The following is a 21,201-nucleotide window of genomic DNA, read 5'->3' on the forward strand; positions in this document are numbered from 1 at the left end:
ACAACTATATTTCGGAAATTATACCATCATTTAATATTACTATAAAACATTTTTATTTTTATTAATTATCAGACACATAATCCGGTTGCATAAATAAACACCATACCTCAAATAAACAGCTCCTTTTAAGTCCTCTCAGGGGGAAAAAAACAACAACAATGCTAGGTGTGACCACATCACATTGCTTACAAATTACAAATGGCATCTGTAATGCTGACTTTTAAAATATATATTTTTTTTTTTTTGAAAAACAAATATTTTCGTTCACACTGCAGTTGAGTACAGTATAAGTAAATGCCAATGGCCACGTTTTGCATGGGTAAACACTTGCTGTTCATACATGTTTTAAAGTTTAAACATGTTGATGAACAACTTTTAATAAACAAGTATAGATAATGTAACGAATATACGTTGCAGCATGCTAGTTAAGTTGTAGAAAACATGCATAATGTTTGTTGTATACGGACGTCTTTCCGAGGAGAAAAGGTTGCCTTGATTACGTGAAAGCCGCGTGTCGTCTTGGTTGAGTGGCGCTAATCAATGTGTTGTGTTGCACTGGAGCAGAGTGTCCTGACACGGTTACACTAACTCGGTGTAATAAGACCACAATCGGGCGTATTGACGCAGCTGAAGGACGCACAAATACATGGACATGAAAGTGAAAAGCAACAGGAACAGGTAGATAAACACCGCAGCTCCACCACTGACAACATAATAGGCACATTGCAAACTTCCCATTAGCGCACACACAAAAAACAGCGCATTGAAAAGGAAGTTTACCACCAATGGGTGTTGTTAAGACTTAAATCACCGTGTGCTATTTTTGAAAGGCTACATATGACAATACGCGGATAATACGCAGTGTGCTTTGGTTGCTTGTGTGAGCGTGTAATTAGCCGAAAAGAACGCTGAGCTGAGCGTATGGTCGGAGGAAGACGCTGGGCTCGGCTCCAGCCGCCCAGCCGAGTGAGCGCCGTTGTGGGAAAAGTGGAGCCTGCGCACCCTTTCATGTTTGTGGGGTAATCAGTGCAACGGAAGAAGCCAAAAAGGCAGCCCAACAACAAAATGTCTTGTGTTCTCTTTCTGTGGCGTAATAAGGTTAGCATCTCAGGAAGAAGTTTTGGATGAAAAATTACTTGTTCTGTATTACAGTGGAACCTCCTAAGTGGAAAGAGAACAGAGAATATGGCTGATGTGAAAAAGGGATTGATTTATGACATGCTGTAAATCCAGATTTTAATTTCTTCCAGGTTGGTCTTTTTATTGTTTCACATCAACAAATCCAGATGTATATTTGATTCCTTCCAGGTGCGCAATTGTTGTCGTTTAATGATGGTTATTAAAACATTCTAGCCATTTATCGCTTCATTGTGTGGGGTCATAAATCAACCACTTCTTGACATAAGTTGTATTTTATATTCTCTCCGTTGCTTTTGTCTTGTTTTCTAAAAGTCATTAATCATTTCAACAACAAAATGTTAAAATGTATGATCCAGATGTACTTTTGATTGCTTGCATGTCTACATTTCTTTTATTGGGCTTGATCTATTGCTTTATTGTCTGTGGCGTCATAAATCACTCAATAAATGATTTTTTTCACCCAAACCCATATCAATGACTGTTGTAGTTCGATGATGGTTATTGATTGAATTAATTATTAATAGTTTATTTCCTTGTTTGGGCAGGGTATCAGTAAATCACAAGTGGTATTCTCCATTGGATTGTATTCCGAATCAGTGACTAAAGGTGTTCAGTTTTATCATATTGGGGCCATCAATAATTCTACAGTTTGAAATTTCCCTAATAAGAGATCATAAAATCCACTTATAGTGTTTATATTCATTTTATTTTTAATTTTTTTGTGGGGGTGGTGTAAATATTAATACCTACATTTTACCCCTTCATCTTTGACATTTGTATTTCTTATTGGGCATGGGTGTCATAAATCATCCACCTTTTGACCTAAACAGTACCGATACTGCTTATTCTCGCTTCTTTAAGGTATCACTAAAGACCAATCATTTCTGTATTCTACTGGAGTTCTTTAAATCCAGATGTACATTTTATTTCTTCCAGGTATATGTTCGTTGTTTGTTTGGGGAAGGTTATTACTCAGTCTCTTTACTTACTTTTATTTACAGTAATTCTGGCGTTCACCAAATCAATGACAAAATGAATGAGATTTTTTTTTTACGAGGCCAATACAACCATTTGATATTTTAACAAGCGGTCGCAAAAGTCATATGAACATTGGATTTCTTTTGTGTGTACATTTGTTGTAGTTTTATGACCCCCTATGATTTTCTATGGGAATACTTGTATTGTGCTTGATCTTAGAGGCTCCACTGTAATGGCCAATCAAAAATCACTGCAAAACCCAAATGACAAATGAAGGTCCCTGATGGAAAATTATTGCCCAGTGTATTTCATACATGTGCCCCTTTTAAAAGTATAACTTGTCTACTATTTTATGGCCAGGTTGTGTAGATCTACATTTGAATATAAGGAAGCACCGTTGTGGCTGAGTTTATAACTGGATTATTCTAGAGTGGGAAAGTGGCAACGTTCCAGCCTGAAGCGACTTCCTGTTTCCTGTCGCTGGCTTTGATTTAGTGTTTGGTTAATTTCGAGCAGGGGTGGGGAACCTTTTTCCTATTAGGGGTCATAAAGTCCTCCCAGGTCTGTACTAAATTGATGAAAAAATATGATGCAACAATCCAACAACATTTTTATCATGATGTATTATGAGCATTTTTTTCATTCAATGTGTGTGGACCTTTTTTTTAGAATTGCATTCAAATGCCCTCGCCATATTTTAGGTTCCCCACCCCCGATCTAGGCCCTCTTATTCGGGGGTGGGGTGCTGCTCATACCCAGGAGTGCAGATGAGTGAGAAGAGGGCCACACAACACATGCATGTGAGGTTAGCTTCCATCCACTCGCTGGCGTCCAGTGAGGGTGGGCGGGGTCAACGCCTCCTCCGACCTTCTCCAGGACGGCGGCATGCGCATCCTCCCCAGTTAAACCAACCATAAAGATTGGTTCTTTACAAGGATTAATTCTGATTCCAACGTGTTAATTCATCATAACAAATGACAGCATAACAAGGCCATGCGGCACAAGATGGCGGACACGATGCTTTCATGGAGGGAAGACGGCAAACGTGTGACGACAAGAGGGCACGATGACAGGCAAAAAACAAGGACAAAACAAGTCAGGACAAGAGGATGCTGTCGTGACGACCCTTACCGATGCGATCCAAGCGGTCAATGGCGACCGTCTCGAAGGCCCGCCGCATCATGGGGTACTCCTCCAGAACCTCATTAAAGTGATCCACTGACAGCGAGAAGAGGCGGCAGTAAGTGTCGGCCCGCACGCTGGCCGTCCGTCGACCCTTGGTGAGAAGGCAGATCTCTGTAGGGCGACAGGAAACAAACATTTGACCAAACAACATATGAAGTTACTGATTTATTACAATTGTATCGCATCTCGGAAGTGGTCGACTGTCAGTGCCTTAAACATTGTCAGTCAAAATTCATCAAGAGGCCACTCAGAGTGCGGTTGAGAGCCACATCACTTAATTTTGGACATTTTGGAAACGGAACAAAAACATTTTTAGCATTGTTAGCTTAGCTGGCACCATTGGCAAGTTTAAAGCGTAACAATAGCATTTTAGTTAACAAGCTATCAACAGTAAAATGTCATTTTACAGATAATACAAGCACATTGCTAACCTTGGAGCAGATATTGGTATGCCTGGCGATTTTGGTCGGAATCATCGATGACTCACTTTATCCACAGCCTGCATTTATCTGGTTTATTTTTTGGGTTAAGAATAGGGATGGAGGGGTTCTACAACTGCATCGGTTTAGTTCTTGAATAAAAAAAAATGGGCGTTGGGCGTAGCTGTTCCTAATAATGTTTTGAGGGATTCAACTCCGACTAAGCAGACAACCGCATAGCTTTATCTTCGTAAGTAGTTATTCTGTGCTGTGCTTCGATTGGCCAGTCTGCATTAACGGGCTGCGGATTAACTAAATGTTCGTGACACATTAGCATGTAGATGAACCTTCAACGTGAAGGTACAAAAGGAGACGCTTACGTCGAGTGTAAATAAACTCTGTCACTTGAGCATCTCTGAAACCATTTATCATCCGCCGCACGGCTAATGGCCTTTTAATGCAATGCAGTCGGGGCCTGTCAAGCATCACACCGCATCGCTGCATTGCACCAACCGAGCCGCTTCTTTTTTAGTCTTTAGGCATGCCTACATGATATGAAGGGAATGAACCGCTTTGCATTAGCGTATCTACTGACTCAATACCACGTGTCAGCACATCCAGACCATTTGTCACTGTATTCACCAGGCAAATTGTGAATGGGTAAGTGCCAAACATACATTTGACTTTGTCGAAGAGTGAGAAAAACGGCATGGCTAAGCTATGCGCATTTTTCATAATGAACTTTTTCAACATATTTCGAATAAGAAAAAAAAACTGTCATTCAACTTGCTTTAGCTTGCATAGTAAATATACAGTACAACAAATATTTAATATAGTTTATTAATATATAGCCTATAATACTTAATAGGTTCCTACTCCTGGCTAACTTGCTAGAATTCCTTTTCAGTTTTCGGACCTGTCATGCGTGCTCACTTTTTTAGCTGCTGTATTGTTATTTTATCTCTAAACAGCTCTTAATTAATCTGCTAACTTGCTAATCATAGTTAATATAGTACCACCAATAATGTACTTATTTTGGCATTTTGTGGCTACATTTCATGATTGCTTAGTGGTTAGCATTGGTTCTCTGCTTACTCCTGCTCATTATTCATAGTCCTCATTAATTGATAACAATACGTGGTTGCTTATTTCCTACCATGAGGCAAGGATTACTGACTGACAGTGTTTAGCCGTGCTCGCTATCTAGCCACAGCTGATAGCTATCTTAATTAATAGCTTAGCTTAGTTTATCTTAGTTTAATAACTCTGAATTTATCTGCTAACTTGCTCTTCATAGTTAATATAATACCACCAATGTCCTTATTCTGGTCTTTTGCGGCTACGTTTCATGATAGGTTAGCGGTTAGCATGGCTTCTCTGCCTACTCCTGTTCATTATTCCTAGTCCTCATATATTGGTATACATGGTTGCTTATTTCCTGCCATGAGGCAAGGATTACTGACTGGCAGTGTTTAGCCGTGCTCTCTGTCCAGCCACAGTTGATAGCTAGCTGATAGCAAGGTAGCCTAGCATACTGTGCGCTTCTAGCTTAACTGAATGTCTTTAAATAAGCCCCAAATTAGAGGTTTCCTTCACAGTTAAATACCATTTTTGGCTACAACATCTAATTTGGGTGGAGCAAGGTGTCAACGTTTGAGGATCATTTCAAGTACTCAATTAGCATGCTCTATATTTATTCTCTACTTCCACCCCTCTTTGTCGTACATCAAGCATGTAAAACAATTCCTGGGATTTAAAGTTCAATTTCTTTCTGTTCAATAATGTAGTCAAATCCCCTGACAAGCTTCACCCACATTTTTTGTTCTCTCATCTGCCAGAAAGTTCTTCTTTTGTCTTGATTGGATCTTTATTACCGGAGTTGTGCTGTGATCCTTGGCAGGAGCGTGTCGTGAAAAGAGAGCAGGGTGTGTTGGAGCAACAACTTCACGCTGGGGGTGTGAACGTCGCGAACGCTGGAATGAAATGGCGAGGCCGGATTTAACACATACCGTCTTCATACCAGAGAAAGCCGTTATTTCTTTTTTTTTTTTTTTTTCTAAGATACGAGGCCTGAGAGATAAGGCGGCAATTTGTCGTGTCTTTTGTTTGAACATAAAAAAATGGTGACATATTGTCATAAGAGAAATAATTCCTCTACGTATCATATTAAAAACATCTTAACCGTCAATAATTCACTCAATTGTATTTAAAGATTTAGTTGCTATTACAGTAAGCCCAGGAGTGATTTCCCTCTCCACCATGATGCCTCTGTGCTAGGCCTGTGCATCATTGGCCATAGTCCCTTTGTGACTTACTGTCCTTCTCCATGTCCAGCTCATTAGCATGCTAATAGTGTCCTGTGGCTGCTTTTTGTTCCTCACTCGTCCTCCTCCCTTGGCTTTCTGTCTTGGCGCACTACTTCTTGCCCTTGCCGCAACGGCAGCGGTGTGTAAATCATCAACGGGAAAAGAAGAAGAGAAAAAGAGGAAGGTGCCTCGCTTCGTTGGGCCAGCTGTTCCCGACTGACCGACCGACCCGGGGCTCGCTCGCTCATCCACACACACTCGGGTGGCATTACCAGCTGGGCGGCAGGGCAACAGCAGGTGGCTAGCTACAGGCATAACACGGCAAAACCCAGCATTGTGCTCTTTTTGTTTTGGACAACCCCAATTCCAATGAATACAGAATACAATGATTTCCAAACCTTTTAAAGTGATATTCAGTTGAATGCTGTTTACAACCTGATTTGTGGCTACCACTGCAATTATGGCTCACTGCGTTCATTAATTTCAGACTACCTTAGATCTATCTCAACATTCGCACCTACAGTATTTAAACCCTTCCCTTCATCCAAGCTGCATATCCGGAGTATGATCACCGCCATCATATCGAGAGGATGATTCGTCTGAATGAGCTGTTCTGCCCTATATGGTCGCTCCATGCAAAACCTCAATGAAAAGCCCCGCAGCTCGGCACACTGTCACATGAACAGACACTTTATGACAGCGACCCCCTTAGTTTTGAACACGCGGCGGCAAACCAAAAAAGACAACCGAATTCCGCCCTTTGATTCTGGCCTGCGAGACATGAGCCGCGCCAAAGCGGAAGTATTCTTAGAACCCTCCGCCCGCCTCTATAGTGCCTGTCGAACTTAGCATAAAATATGCAGGCACGTCTTAAAATAGGAAACTTTATCTTCACACTGAGACGACACGGATTTTGTCAAGAGTAAACAATAGGCGGCGGGGAAGCAGCTGACATTTAAAACATTGATGGTAACCACGCTGAGAGGTGGAGGGAACGAAAAGAACAGCAGTGAGGAGGCTTCTGATTATCCACAGAATGAAAGTCCAATCCGCTTTCGTCAATGCCAAGAGTGGAACATATAGAGGGAGGGGGGCTAGAGTTCATGCAATGTGTGCGAGGGCGATGGTGATGGTAGGGCGGGCAACCTCTGTGTCCTCGGGGATGCCTGATCCACGCCTTGACTCCCTCCAGCGACCAGATGAACGCTTACATAACGGCAGCGGGGCTGACGAGCGGCCAACGCTGCCTAATGAGAATCTGCATTAATTTGACTTCAAGAGGCATCCAACGCATGGCCTCGGGCGCAACTCAGCGTGCGTCAGTATGTACACTAACTGTATGCCTGACCACGAGTTTGGCGAACAAGGCAATGCAGAGGATGTAGAGATGACTTCGAGTAGTTCATTTTAAACAACAAAAAAAAAGTATTAAAAGAATGTGAAATATAAGGGCGGCCTATTTGCCACTTGCCGTCGACTGAAAATGACATCACAGTTGCTCAGGGCTCAGGTAATGACCAATCACACCTGTTTTTTGAATTTGGTCATGTGACATTTGCAAGCTGAGCTGTGATTGGTCGTTACCTGAGCAACTGTAATGGTATTTTCAGTCGACGACGTGGCAAAATGGCCGCCCTCTGAGATGGATAAAAACGGGTAGATTTTTCTGCTTAATTTATATTCCATAAAGCAGAATACTGTACCGTGTGTATTTGTGGGTTGACTTCCTTTTTTTTAGAAAAACGTGTACTTGTGGACCCCTTTGTGCGACTGTAACAATAAAAAATAGAATAATACTTGATACTGTTTGTGATGATTGACATGTAGACAGGCCAATGAACTTCACGACTTGGGATTCTGAAGTATTCGGTTTAGGTGAACGGTATGGGATTTTTAATAGGTTTTAGGTGAATTAATGAGCACACACACACACACCCAAGATTACTTTTTTTTTTTCTTCTTTTTTTTTCTGGAGAGCTCAGTATTGTTCATTCAGTAATTTTACCGATTTGACATGCCATCATCATTGCTCTCCTTTTTTAATTATTTTTATTTTTTGTATGTGGGTGATTATGTGTATGTGCGTGTGTGCGAGTGTGTGCGTGCACACCCAAGATTACTGAATGAACAATACTGAGCTCTCTCAAAGAAAAAAAAAAAAAGAGAAGCCAATGACTGCATGAAGAGCAACTTGAAGCTGGCCAATGACAGTAAAGCAGTCAGTCCTCCAAAATAAGCTTTCCTGGCATGCATTTCAGCCATGAAAAAACTACAATGTGTTTATACCAGTGTTTATATCAGACATGCGGCCCGTGGGGACAGAAGACATTATCTGCAATTTTTAAAACGGGCATCCGTCAGAGTGACAGACTGAGAAGTCCATTGGTACTTCACCCGGTTAGATATTACACTGACGGACGAAAAAACACCCGCTAGTACATCTTTTTTTAAATTAAATTTTTCATATAAAGTTTCTCGACATTCATCTTTCATCAGCAAAATAGGCATTCACCACCATTAACTTGCCCCATATATTTGGATAAATCCACATAGCACTTCCGTGCATCCATCCATTGAATGGCGCCTGCTGACTGTATTATCATAGACAGCATTTACGTACGGTACATACACATACAGTAGCTGGCAATGCTGTCGTTGTCGGATGTGGCAAAGTGAAGCTATTTGTAAAGACGTTTCGCCTTGGAGATGTATCATCAAGCCACAACTCATTGGATTGATAGGGAACCGTCACCTTTGATTACATTATCCCATTCTAACTCAATCTTATTAATTATTTGCCTATTTAATGGCACATACAATTGCCACATCCAATATGGCGGAAGCGCTGGCATATCGCTTCGGACGGGCTACCTGTTTCGACGGTTGTCTGCAGCAGACTTAAATAGAAAAAAGGACCTCATTTTAGATTTAAATATACGTGACTTTTGCACGCCAACATTGACGTATTTGTTGCGTATAAATCAGCATAGGCCTACCTATTATTTTCAGTAAGGCTGTGATGGCTGTTGCAGATAAGACAGACCTGTGTTGCGTTTACTGACACTCGGACATAAGAGTGCGAAACAGAATGAATGAAAAATATAATAATAAAAAAGGAGAACCATTTTAGAGATCCGTGCCTCAAATGGTGGGGGGGGGCACAATCATCTTGGTGGGCGGGCACGAACCCTTATGGCCCGCCCAAGGCGACTGGTGTGGCCTGGGGTATATTTTTGTTGATTATAAACGTTTTTCAGGGGGGTGTCAATTATTCAAATGTTTTCCGCAATTTGCAAAATGGCTTAGTTTATTGTAAATTTAAAATCCTTTCAGGATCACATATCTAGCCATCTTGACAGAAAAACCAAGGCCTTGGTCTTACCTCCGAAGTAGGATCCGTCAGTCAGCTTCATCTCCTTGCTAAATTTGGTGATGACGCTGGCGACGCCGTGCTGGATGAAGTACATCTTTTTGCCGACGGTGCCCTCGCGGATGATGTAGTCATTGGGCTGGAAGACCTCAAACTTCAATTTGCTTAGCATCCCCGTCACAAAGTTGGGGTCGGCGTTTGCAAACAGCGGCATGGTGGCCACCAGCTTGCGGCAGTTGAAGTTGACAATTTCCTGGCGGGAAAGGGAAAAACAGGGACATGCGACAAATGAGATCCCGGGAGAGATTGTGGCGGGAGGGAAAAAAAACTTGGAAAATCACTTGCCGCTCCAGCTGCTATTATCAGGCGGCACAAAATGAACTAGACGCATATTGCCGCTTTATCCCTAAAACCTCTAAAGCACTTCTAAGGAAAACATTTTGGCACTGCTGTCAAATCTTGATGAGTTCTGCCCCATCCCGGACCCCCTGGTCCAGATGGAGATTAGGTGTTTGTTTTCCTTTTACCCCCAACGGGGCACAGATTGAAAGCTGCTCGGCACGTGTCGTGCGGTTGACTTCCTCACCTCCCTTTTGCCACCCTTGCGGCATAACGGGACATTAACAGAGCGCTACGCAACCTCTGCGGCTAACTACACGAGGGCTAGCCGCATGCCAGGGGCGATGACCTCAATCACCGAGCAGAACTAACGAATTGGATAGTAAGCAGTTTTCATGCTTCAAGGAGGCCTCTTGGCTGCAAACAATCTTTGCTTACACAATACTTATTTAAAGATTTGTCACATGCCAAGGGAATTGAACAGTCACGATATTATGTTACATAATGCGCTAAACATATTATTCAAAGATTAGCACGCCACTCAGCTGAAGATACGGCTGTCAAAGCCGCTACGTCGGTTTGTTCTTCCTCGCCGAACAGAATGTTTTCACGACACCTAGCAACGGTGTTTCCAAACAACTTGCGCACAAGAGACAGGTGAAACATTGCGATTTGTCGTTAAAGATGAATTCTTTTTAAAAAATGGTCTCCAAGGCAAAACTAAGTGAATTAACAGACTGCAACCAATTTGAGTGGGAATGAGTCAATGATAGAATCAAAAACCAAAAAGTCACACGGTTAGTATTATTATTTTCAGAAAGTCGTAATCAAATGAAAACATTTTCGATTGTTGCTTAATTACGGGTATGGGTATCGGGCCGTTTTATGATCAGGAACCAGAAATTAGAAAAATAGAAAACTGACATTAATTTCATGCAATTTTAAGGAAAAAATGCTTTATTAGGATATATCGGCGTTTCTTTATCGGTTTAATTATCTGTCATTCTTTTTTGGGAAAAATATTATGTGTCAGAAAAAAGTATTGAACATGCCTATAGAAAACAATATTGAAAGCTATGAGAATAAAGAAAAAGTAGTAATATTATATATATAATATAAATTAGAGTAAATTTACAAGAATTCAAGTTTCTCCAAAAACCCACACAAACACAGTATAAGGATAAAGTCAAATTTTGTAGTAGGAAGATTTCCAAATGTTAAGCAAAGAACATTTTATCATCATTAAATGATTAAGCTTTCTCAATATGCAGAATTGATTGTTGATTACTTAAATCCTGAAGCGATTAGGGCAACAGTGTCACGTTGATTAATTTATTTTACTCCTATTAGTTTGCTGTCAAAAAAAAGAAAAAAGAATGTTGTGTAAAATTGAGGATTACTGAATTTCGAAAAAATTACATTATTACATGAACCTTTCATGCTGTTTTTTTTCTCTCCAAGAACACTTAAATGCCCATCCTTATTGCATACTGTGAAAACTTAAGTGTACCATCAGAGACAAACAGACAATTTAATGATGTTACTACGTCATGTCATTACATTAACATCACTATGTTACGTTATGTTACAATGTTACGTTGTCCATCTTCTTTGCTGGGTTAAAAAAAAGAAAAAAAAGAAGTGCCTTTACATTAACATTGTGTACAATTTTGCACAAAACAAAACGTAACGTAATTTAACTCATTCCCCATTTTTACATACTCACATCGATCCATATCCCAACAAATCTTCCTAATTATTTAGCAATCAAGTGGTGAGTTTTCTTTTATTGTTTTCACACTGAATTTACCTGCTTCAAAACTGGGCAAGCAAAAACAAAATACAAATAACTTTCTGACGGTTATTCCTAATATTGGCACCTTTGCTGTTTTGATGCTTCCCAGGTGGTCACACTTGCTGGAGCCAGCAATGTCGGCGGTGGCTTTAATCTTGCGATAAAAACAACACGCCAGATTCTCCGCCTAGTCTGCTGAGTGGAGAGGATCCTCGCTCCCACTATGAACCCCCCACCCACCCTTCCCCATCATCCCCACGCTTCCTTCCAAATTTGGCCGTGAAGGCGAGGTGCCAACAACAGCCAGGTGGCCGTCAGCCAACGATCCCGACTCAGCTCTTGGATGTTACTGTGGGAAGTCTGGATTAGATGTACTTCACCGGGGCACGAGAATCCTCACCGCTAAAATTTCCTGCCAGGGATGTTCAAACTGGGCACGTCCATAAAATCAAGTGTTTCGCAGTGAAATGATGACGTAAGTGCTTGTGTGACTCAGATTGTCTTTACTCGCCAGTCCCACGGGGCAGATTTGATTGTGTGACGCTGTCACCAGGCAGATTTTGCCTACTCTGCATAGTGGACAAAAAGCCTGTAAGGATTTTCCGCATTGTAGGTAATAACCATAAATCCCCCGCTCGTCCTTCCTCCACCGCAAGTGTCTGGGATCTGCGGCATTCGACCCTGCGAGCGAGCGCGCTTGCTTAATGGGTCTGCATGGGAGACGGTCACGAACGCCACGCTTGCATGGGTTTTTTATGGCGCTCCTCGCCCATATCTGCCCAGTGTAATTACTCATGTAATCCTGTGGATATGAGGAGTCGCAAAGTAGAAAACTGATCAATGACTTCGCCATCAATTTTAATATGGCTGATGCATACACGACGTATCTGATTATTATCGATCTTTGTTAGTATAAAAATGAGACGAGTGCGCTGTTGTTAACGTCAAACTTGTACAGTAAATATCGAACGTACATTTTCAGTGCCTACGTGTTTTTGCTGAGCCTGGATTAAAAATAAAATGATGCAGAAGCAATTCATTACATACTGTATGACATGTACAGTGTTCCCTCTCTTTAGTTGAATTTCCGCAAAGTAGCGGTCGTTACATAAAAATGTTGTTTCGTAAGATGGGTTTCAAATGGTATTAAAATGTCTTGGGATCATATTTTGTTGCATATACATAAACATTTTTAGGGCGGGGCATCAATTCTACTTGTTATGTTTAGATTCTGTTTTCCTTGTGTGCCTTTCCTTGTCTTGTTAAGTGTGATCCTGCCCTTCCTCGTGTTATCCAATCAGTGCCCTCAGCCACTTGTGTCTTGCCCAGGTGTGTCTTGTTGTGTCATTAGTGTATTTAGTCTGCTGTCTCCCCTCTGTCTGTGTGGGTTCATTGTTTTTCCCCCCATGTCCTGCCGCTCGTTTTTTTCCTTGTTGTTCCCGTTCATGTTTTGGTTCATGTTTTGTTTAATGATTTGTTTTATCTTGTAATTTGGAAGATCGTTTTTTTTCATAGAAATTAAATTCTTTTTTTTTTTTGATTGGACCTCTGCCTCCTCGCCTTGTCTTGTCTTCCCGCGTTTGGGTCCCCAAGCTTCCCCTCCTTGACACTACTATGGCTGGAAGTGTTTGGTTTAGGTGAACGGTATGGGATTTTTTAATAGGTTTTAGGTGAACTAATGAATACACACACACTCACACGCATGCATGCACACACACACATACTCACCCACATACAAAATAAAAATAAGTAAATAAAGAGAGCAATGATGATGACATGTCAAATCGGTAAAATTACCGAATGAACAATACTGAGCTCTCCAGAAAAACAATTAATAAAAAAATAAAAAATAAATAAAATAATTCTACTGTTTCTCTATTAACAGCAATAATGCTTAGTCCACATACCCTGCGGGTAAAATTTCTTAAAAATCCCTCTGGATATGTGACCCTAAAATGGCCCGTTTGAAACAAAATGGCAGACTTGATGTGTCGTTTTAGCCGGGAAAGTGTTATTATGACTTCCCGATTTTATGTTCTTAAGAGTCCATCTCTAACCTTAAGTCACTTTTTCTCACCTCCTTGAGCGGGTCATTGAGTTCGCTAAGGATGTTGTCCTCATCGAAGATCTTGCCCTGGTAGCGGTGTTCATAGTAGTCGTGTATCTTTTGCCGCATGTCCGCCGGAAGCTTGTGGAAGGACATGTATTGCTCCACTTGTTTGTACTGTGGGAAGCAAAGACAGACAACAAGCAGACTTGTATGAGTTCCAGTCAATTCCGTGGACTCCCAAGAGAGCTCATGACTGAATGATGACAAGTTGGTGTTGATTTAAATGCAAAACACACGTTCTCAGAGTTTGAAGTGCTTAGTCCTATGTTGGAGGGAGGGGGAGTAAGAGGGGAAGTCAGGTGGTGGTGATGGTGGGGGTGGGGGGGGGTTTAACAAATTGCTCCCAGAGGCTACGTCAATCCAAGGTTGCATTTGCCATTATTTCAAGCAAGCATGAAACTCAATGCTGATGGGCAGCAAAGCCGTGATCTTAATGTGAAGTAGTGAGCGACTGCACATGTAACATCCTACTGACATATTCAGGTTACATTCCTCACTGTTCACATCCATTGTCCAACAAAATCCCAATGATTTTGTCCAAGAAGTGAAGTGAAGGGACTTTTCTGTTGTGGCTCATATTGCTGTCTTTCATTTCCCACAAGGTCTATTTGTAGCATAGTGGTTGACATAACTGACTTTAAATCCCGGCCACTGATAGTGTAGTGGTTCACATGACTGACTTTCCCCTTTAGGCTACTGCTTGCATAGTGGTTCAACTTTTTTTTTGTAGAGTTGTAGTACACATGACACACTTTGAATTCTGATAGTGTAGTGGGTCACATAGTGTATTTTAAATCCATACCAAAAGAGTCGGTCATACAACTAGCTTTCAATTCTCACTTTTGGGCTTGTATGCACAACTTTCAAGTCATGGCATCGGAAGTGTAGTTGTACACATAACTGGCTTGATATTCTAACAAATGCCATTGGTTGTTCAGGACTTCACAAAGCCACTTTGATCACCTACCAAATGTCATTGGTAGTGTAGTGGTTCACTCAGCTGACTTTCAGTTCAGTCTTTTGGTAGAGTAGGGGTTCCCACAATTGTCTTGGAATTGTGCAGTGGTTCACATAACTTTCACGTCAGGTCGTTCTCATTGAAGTGGTTCAAATGACTGACTTTCCCCTTTGGCTACTGCTTGCATAGTGGTTCAACTTTTTTTTTTGTAGAGTTGTAGTACACATGACACACTTTGAATTCTGATAGTGTAGTGGGTCACATAGTGTATTTTAAATCCATACCAAAAGAGTCGGTCATACAACTAGCTTTCAATTCTCACTTTTGGGCTTGTATGCACAACTTTCAAGTCATGGCATCGGAAGTGTAGTTGTACACATAACTGGCTTGATATTCTAACAAATGCCATTGGTTGTTCAGGACTTCACAAAGCCACTTTAATTACCTACCAAATGTCATTGGTAGTGTAGTGGTTCACTCAGCTGACTTTCAGTTCAGTCTATTGGTAGAATAGGGGTTCCCACAATTGTCTTGGAATTGTGCAGTGGTTCACATAACTTTCACGTCAGGTTGTCCTCATTGAAGTGGTTCACATAAATGTTTTTGAATTACGACTATTTATAATGCAGTTTTTCACATAGGTGGTACCGTATTAGCACGGATTACACAGGGCTAGCCCACTACATGAAACTTGTACAGGATGCTCACGAGGCATCCCTCATTGATTCCTCTCTCCCGGCTGCAAACATTTGATAAGATCTCGGGTCATTGTTTATTAGCGGGGAGGGCGTGAATTTATTTGGCGCGTGTGGGACAAGTTGGAATGTGGCTCTAACTGTTCATTTGGACTGGGATAACCAAAGTGGGACACAAAGTCATGCTAGAGGAAAGCACTGTGCACGACATCACTACAAGTAAGATGCTGGTTTGTAGATTAAAGTCTGAATATGATTCATATTAATTCAGCAACATAAGCTTTCATACATGCTAAAAATACATGGAGGTGCGTATAAAAAAAAATGCTGGTTAGTCCTGCTCAGAGGGCTTGCTGAACGGTATTATGCGTAGATGTTAGTTGATGTAAAGAAAAAAAGAAAACAAATCTCACATCCATGGCCGCCAGTGCACAATGGCCGGCCATAATTCTGCTGACGGCCCGCTGGATTTTAACGGAGTCAACATAATTTAAATATTGAATATTTTGTAATTTGTAATGAGAAAATGGCTCATTCAAAATCTGACATTTCTGACGGGGCGTCCTGTTCATTACCAACCCAAATTATCTTGCAAACCAGAGAAAAGGACATTACAGCTAATGAATAATAAATTGTGGCACAGGACCTGACAAAATGATCAACTTTTCATATTTTAATGGCACATTTTTGGAAAATCCACTTCCAAAACTCAAACCATATAATTAAAGCTAATAGCTGTCCAAATACTGATGTGTAAAAAAAGAAAAGAAAAGCTACATTCATCCTTTGCTGTTCCAAACTGGGATTCTGAATATTGCAGATTAATTAACACTACAGCTATTAACTTTTCTCACCTAAATCACATATTTTGGCAGCAAATCTTCCACAATTTGGGCCATAATGTACAAGCTCTACAGTTACACATAGGGAAGTAGCTTGCAATATTACAATCAAGTTTATATTGACCAACTTTCCATACATTTGTGAGACACAAATAGTCACAATGACAAAAGTCAAACCTCGTGATACACACTGCCATGTTAACAGCGGGGGCTTCTCAGCCCCTCTAAAACCCAGAAAGAGATGTCATAAGGATGACGTGGGAAGTGGATGAAGCAGATTTGCTATAAAACAGATGTACATCCGCGCCGAGTTCAAGGCATGTCGCTAATTCAATGACTTTCAATGTTTGCTGTGGGCGACCTGCTGTCATTAATATTCACTAGAATGCACCGTGCCACTCGGGTGAACCAATGAGCAGATCGTGGACACAAAAAAAAAAAATGCAGCAGTTTTCCTTTTTTCATACTGACGTTAACTTTGATGTCAGATTGGGTTCATGTATGAGCCACACGCTGTCATGTTAACATCCTGCAACAGTATGCTAGAATATATTTCTAAAGATGACCAAAGGAAGGGTTGGATTATTATTATTATTATTGCTGCTACTGCTGCTGTTGTAGCAATATTGTTGTTCTTATTATTCAGTGATTAGCAGGACAGCTTGCAGTGTTGTATGTTATGTATAGCTTTTGCATGATCTGTCGAAGGGTCAAGGCATTCCTTTGTCTTTTTTGTTATTCAATCGTAAGCTCAAATCCATACTCAACAATAATCCCTGCACGGCAGCATTACGTATGTACATTGAGTGGTATGTCTTATAAGGGGTTGTCGGGGTTATCTGATTGTTGCGTGCGAGCACAAAACATATCCGGAACATCCACGTGTTCTGGGAATTGCCAGATGGTGGCTTGGCTGGAATGCTAGATAATCATCATCTATAAGAGAAATACATACATTAAGTAATCATGAGAGAAGTGGAGAAGAAGAATAACATTTGTGTAGTGGTTATCCATCTATCTATTGAAGAGGAATAAATATATTTGTCCTCTTTGCGTGTTCCAAAAATATGAAGACAGATTTAATGTAAGAAAAAACACCTTTGCAAAGATGATTTAATAAAAAAAAAACAGAGATCTCTGGACATCGTGACAGACTCCAAACATCACGTAACAGGTGGAATTTCAGAGTCCGAATGTGTCTCTTCCGCGTGTAAAATGGCTTCTTCTAGTTAAACAGACCGCCTCTCTTTCATTTGTAGACAAAACATACTCTCTGGGTACTTTTCCGTGAGCGATGGCGAAAACAGAGTCAGGGGTGTGTGTGTTCGAAGCAGATTTTGTTCTCAAGGACTAAATGTGTTTTCGCACAGAACACTGAGAAGGAATTTTTTTAGACCAAACAATATGTTCCAGCTTAGTTCAAGGTCAAATTATACTGAGCTCAACACTACTTCACATCTATAAAACATTTCAACATGGTTAATATAAAGAATTAAAATGTTAATAACGTATATTAATGGTTAATATATGAAATAAAGAATTTAAATGTTAATAATATCTAACACTATCTATCTATCTATCTATCTATCTATCTATCTATCTATCTATCTATCTATCTATCTATCTATCTATCTATCTATCTATCTATCTATCTATCCATCAATCCACCTACCTGCCTACCCAGCCACCTTTTTTTATTATTATTATTATTTAATTTTTAATTTTTTCTGGAGCCACCATTTATAAAGATGAAATTGTTAGAGTCTTGCGGAAATGAGCGGAATTTTCCCCAGGTGGGAAAGGAATGAATAATACTTTAAGAGCATCTCAGCGCTAATTAGCGTTTAGCTTTATGGCGCTAATGTGATTATGCGCATCAAAGGGGGGCCATGAGGGATTAGCGTAAAGTTACTTTAAGTCAATAAACAGGATATAAAATCTGACAAAAAGCCCACCTAGGGAAGTTTACATTTACATTATCAACACAGCTAAAATGGTTCCAAAAAAAGGAAGTGGGATGGACACAAATGGACAGCTAAATGGTAAAAAAAAAAAAGTTTTTCAAGAATGTAAGTGGGGTAAAACAATCTTTCTCACTTTTAACCCTGGGACAATTTCCCGCTTACCTTCTCTTGATACTGCCGTCGCGAGGAGTCCAGCGACTGGATGAGCGCGGTGGCGTGGCCCACGAACATGGCGTAGCACGTGGCGCCCACGATCATGCTCAGCATGGTGATCCACAGGTCTGACATGCTCACCGGTGCCCGGGCGCCGTAGCCAATGCACAGCATGTGGCTCATGGCTTTGAAGAGGGCATATGAGTACTGCTTGCCCCAGGACACGTTCTGCCAGCGCGGGGAGTGAGAGAGAGAGAGAGAGAGAGAGAGACAAAGCGTAGGCAAAGTTACTCTCCTTGATGGATCACTGAATTTCCACGCATAAAACATACACTCCATTCGCCTCACAGCCTCACCATGCCCTTTACTACAACTTCTCCTGCTTATTTCTACCTGCCTTCATTCTTTTCCCATTTGCCGAGGGGTGAAAAACAGTTCATGTCGGCAGTGCTAAAAAAGAACAACTTGCATTATTTACACATCTGAGGCGTCTTTTTTTTTATTCCCTAAGAGAAGCAGGAGAAAGCTTCTCTTCCTCTTTTTTTGCATACTCATTCCAAAAAAATGGCCGGCGGATGCAAGGTCTGTTCAGTGGACAACAAAGCGTTAACGTTGCGCATTTTGCTTTTTCTTTGAATTTCCCCCGGGTGCTTAATAAAAAAGGAGGCTTAAAAGAGCTCAATTCGGGAAGTATCACACCATCAGCTTCATTTTTCTTTTTTTAAATATTTTTTTCCTTTTTATTTGTATTGTCTGCATGGATATGTAGTGAGGTTAAAAATATATATTAAAGGCAGCGTGTGTTGTGTTTTTTATTTTTTGTTACGTATTTTGTTATTCACTTAATTGAGTGAAGGATTTTGTGACGTCTAATCAATTAATTTTGCAACATTTACTTTTTAAAACTGCCTGACAATTAACATATACTCTATCTAAACATTTTGAAATGTTACAACTAGAGCTTATGGCAAAGAAATCTTAGCAAATTTGATGAGATCAAAGTACAGCAGTGATTAAAGGATCTAATGAGATTTGCGTTCCACTTTTTCATTGGCTTTTTTAAGTCAATGATTACTCCAAAAAGAACACAATTATGCAAGATGTCAACAACTTTCAAAATCATTTTGTAAGTTTGCCTTTCTTTACAAAATTGATATCTGTTCATGGACGGCACCCATTGACCAGACCATTTGAAGGCAGTTGCTAACTAAACCAGCAGCACCAAAGTGCATAAGCAGTCTCTCAGATGAATTATTTATCTTTCCACCAGTAAACTGCCAACCAATCTGCTTCACTTCTGTTCTATTTTTGCTCAACAATATACATTTTAATACAAAATTCCCCCCAAATATTTTCATCTTAAAAACTATAATTTTATTTTAAAGATTATTTATTTGTATGTTATATAATATGTAACATTATGACTTTTTAATAAAATAAAAAAAATACTTTATTCTCGTAACATTATGATGTTTTACCTACAAAAATTAGTAATGCATTCTCACAATATTGCTTTGGAAAATAATTTAAAACTGAAATTTTCACAATTAAATTTTTATTAAAAAAAAAAAAGAGATTAAAATAGATAAATAATGTTTGTTGGAAAATATGACTTTTCATCTTTAACTTAACTTTCTCCTTGTTACAACTTCACCCCCCGCCCCCAAAATGCTGATTTATTATTTCAAAATTATGACTTTATTCTTGTTTGTTATATGACTTATATTATATTGTAAGGTTACAAATTTATATCACAAAAAATATGACTTTACTTAAAAATGTGTCTTTCCAGTAAAATAATGATGACAGTTTAACTGTTGAACTTTGGACGCAACTTTTAACAGGTCAGTTGTTTTGTTATGTACAGTATTGCGTTTTACTAATGACACTTAGATTTGTTTACGTCATGAGAGCTCAGGTAAAAGGCTTACATTTAATAGAAGTGACCATAAAAAAAATAAAAAAAAGATTTTAATTGGTATCCCTTAACCTGCAGACGCCCTGGAAAGCGATACTGCAGTCCCTGAACGCATCATCCATCATGTATCATAGCGGCTTACCAAGTGAGTATGCACCGAGACGTTGAGGATTAAACCACGAGACACCTCCATCTAATGAAATTCCGCACACATTTGAACAGGATGACCGTTATTTCATCTTCAGTGCCGCAAATAGCATGATAATAGTCACCCATCCGGTGTGTCCAGCTGTGCGTTTAATTTTTTTTTCGGGGCCCCGTTGACTCACCATCAATCTGACTAAAGCTGAGCAAACACAGTGAGCCCACGTGGTCCGATAAGAAGCCAAATAATGGAGGGGACGGCACTGGTGCAAAGAATGCTTGCAAAATGAGCGTTGAGCTACAGTACACAGTTGTGGTGGGGACTCTTGACATACTGTACTGTATATCCTCGGATGGAGGGCAAACTCCAATTATCATCCACCCCAAATAAACACCTCCCTCAAATAGATACCTCCTTTTTCCTTGTCAGGAAAAACGGGTAATAAATGTAAGCACCTCGTTAAATACATGCATGTGGTTTCCTCCAATATAAAAAGCACAATCACTGTTACAACTTTGATGCTACTAGAAAAATATTGCTAGCAAAATATATATTAGAAAGAACATTTTTTTCATCCAATGCCTTTGCCGTTTGGCGGATTTTTCGTCAATGTTCTATTATTTACTTCTTTTTTTGTCAGTAACCGAGAGGGTTTCTTTCCAGTAAATTATTGATGGCGCAATCAGTGTATTGTGAGACTATTGGTGGAAAAATAGAGAAGCAACTGTTTTCTCTTTCCCAGTTATATAGAGTGATATTGTCCTACCATAGCCTTCTAATACATCAATAATTGCATAATCATTGTATTAAGAGATTATCAGTATCGTTGGAAGAATACAGAAATATCATGATACATAGATATTGTTTTGTATAGTCAATGATTT

The 21,201-nt window shown here is 40.1% G+C and overlaps 1 protein-coding gene across 1 annotated transcript in view; it reads right to left on the bottom strand.

Moving 5' to 3' along the window:
• Window positions 1-21,201, bottom strand: part of hcn1 (hyperpolarization activated cyclic nucleotide-gated potassium channel 1) — an 86,284-nt gene that overhangs the window by 11,859 nt on the left and 53,224 nt on the right. The window contains exons 4-7 of the mRNA XM_077586394.1: window positions 18,264-18,482; window positions 13,610-13,756; window positions 9,411-9,651; window positions 3,250-3,414 (exon numbers count right to left, since the gene is read on the bottom strand). Of these exons, the coding sequence (XP_077442520.1) occupies window positions 3,250-3,414; window positions 9,411-9,651; window positions 13,610-13,756; window positions 18,264-18,482 (772 nt within the window). The remainder of the gene's footprint in view (window positions 1-3,249; window positions 3,415-9,410; window positions 9,652-13,609; window positions 13,757-18,263; window positions 18,483-21,201) is intronic.

The sequence above is a fragment of the Vanacampus margaritifer genome, chromosome 14 (genome assembly GCF_051991255.1).
Source record: "Vanacampus margaritifer isolate UIUO_Vmar chromosome 14, RoL_Vmar_1.0, whole genome shotgun sequence".
NCBI lineage: Eukaryota > Metazoa > Chordata > Actinopteri > Syngnathiformes > Syngnathidae > Vanacampus > Vanacampus margaritifer.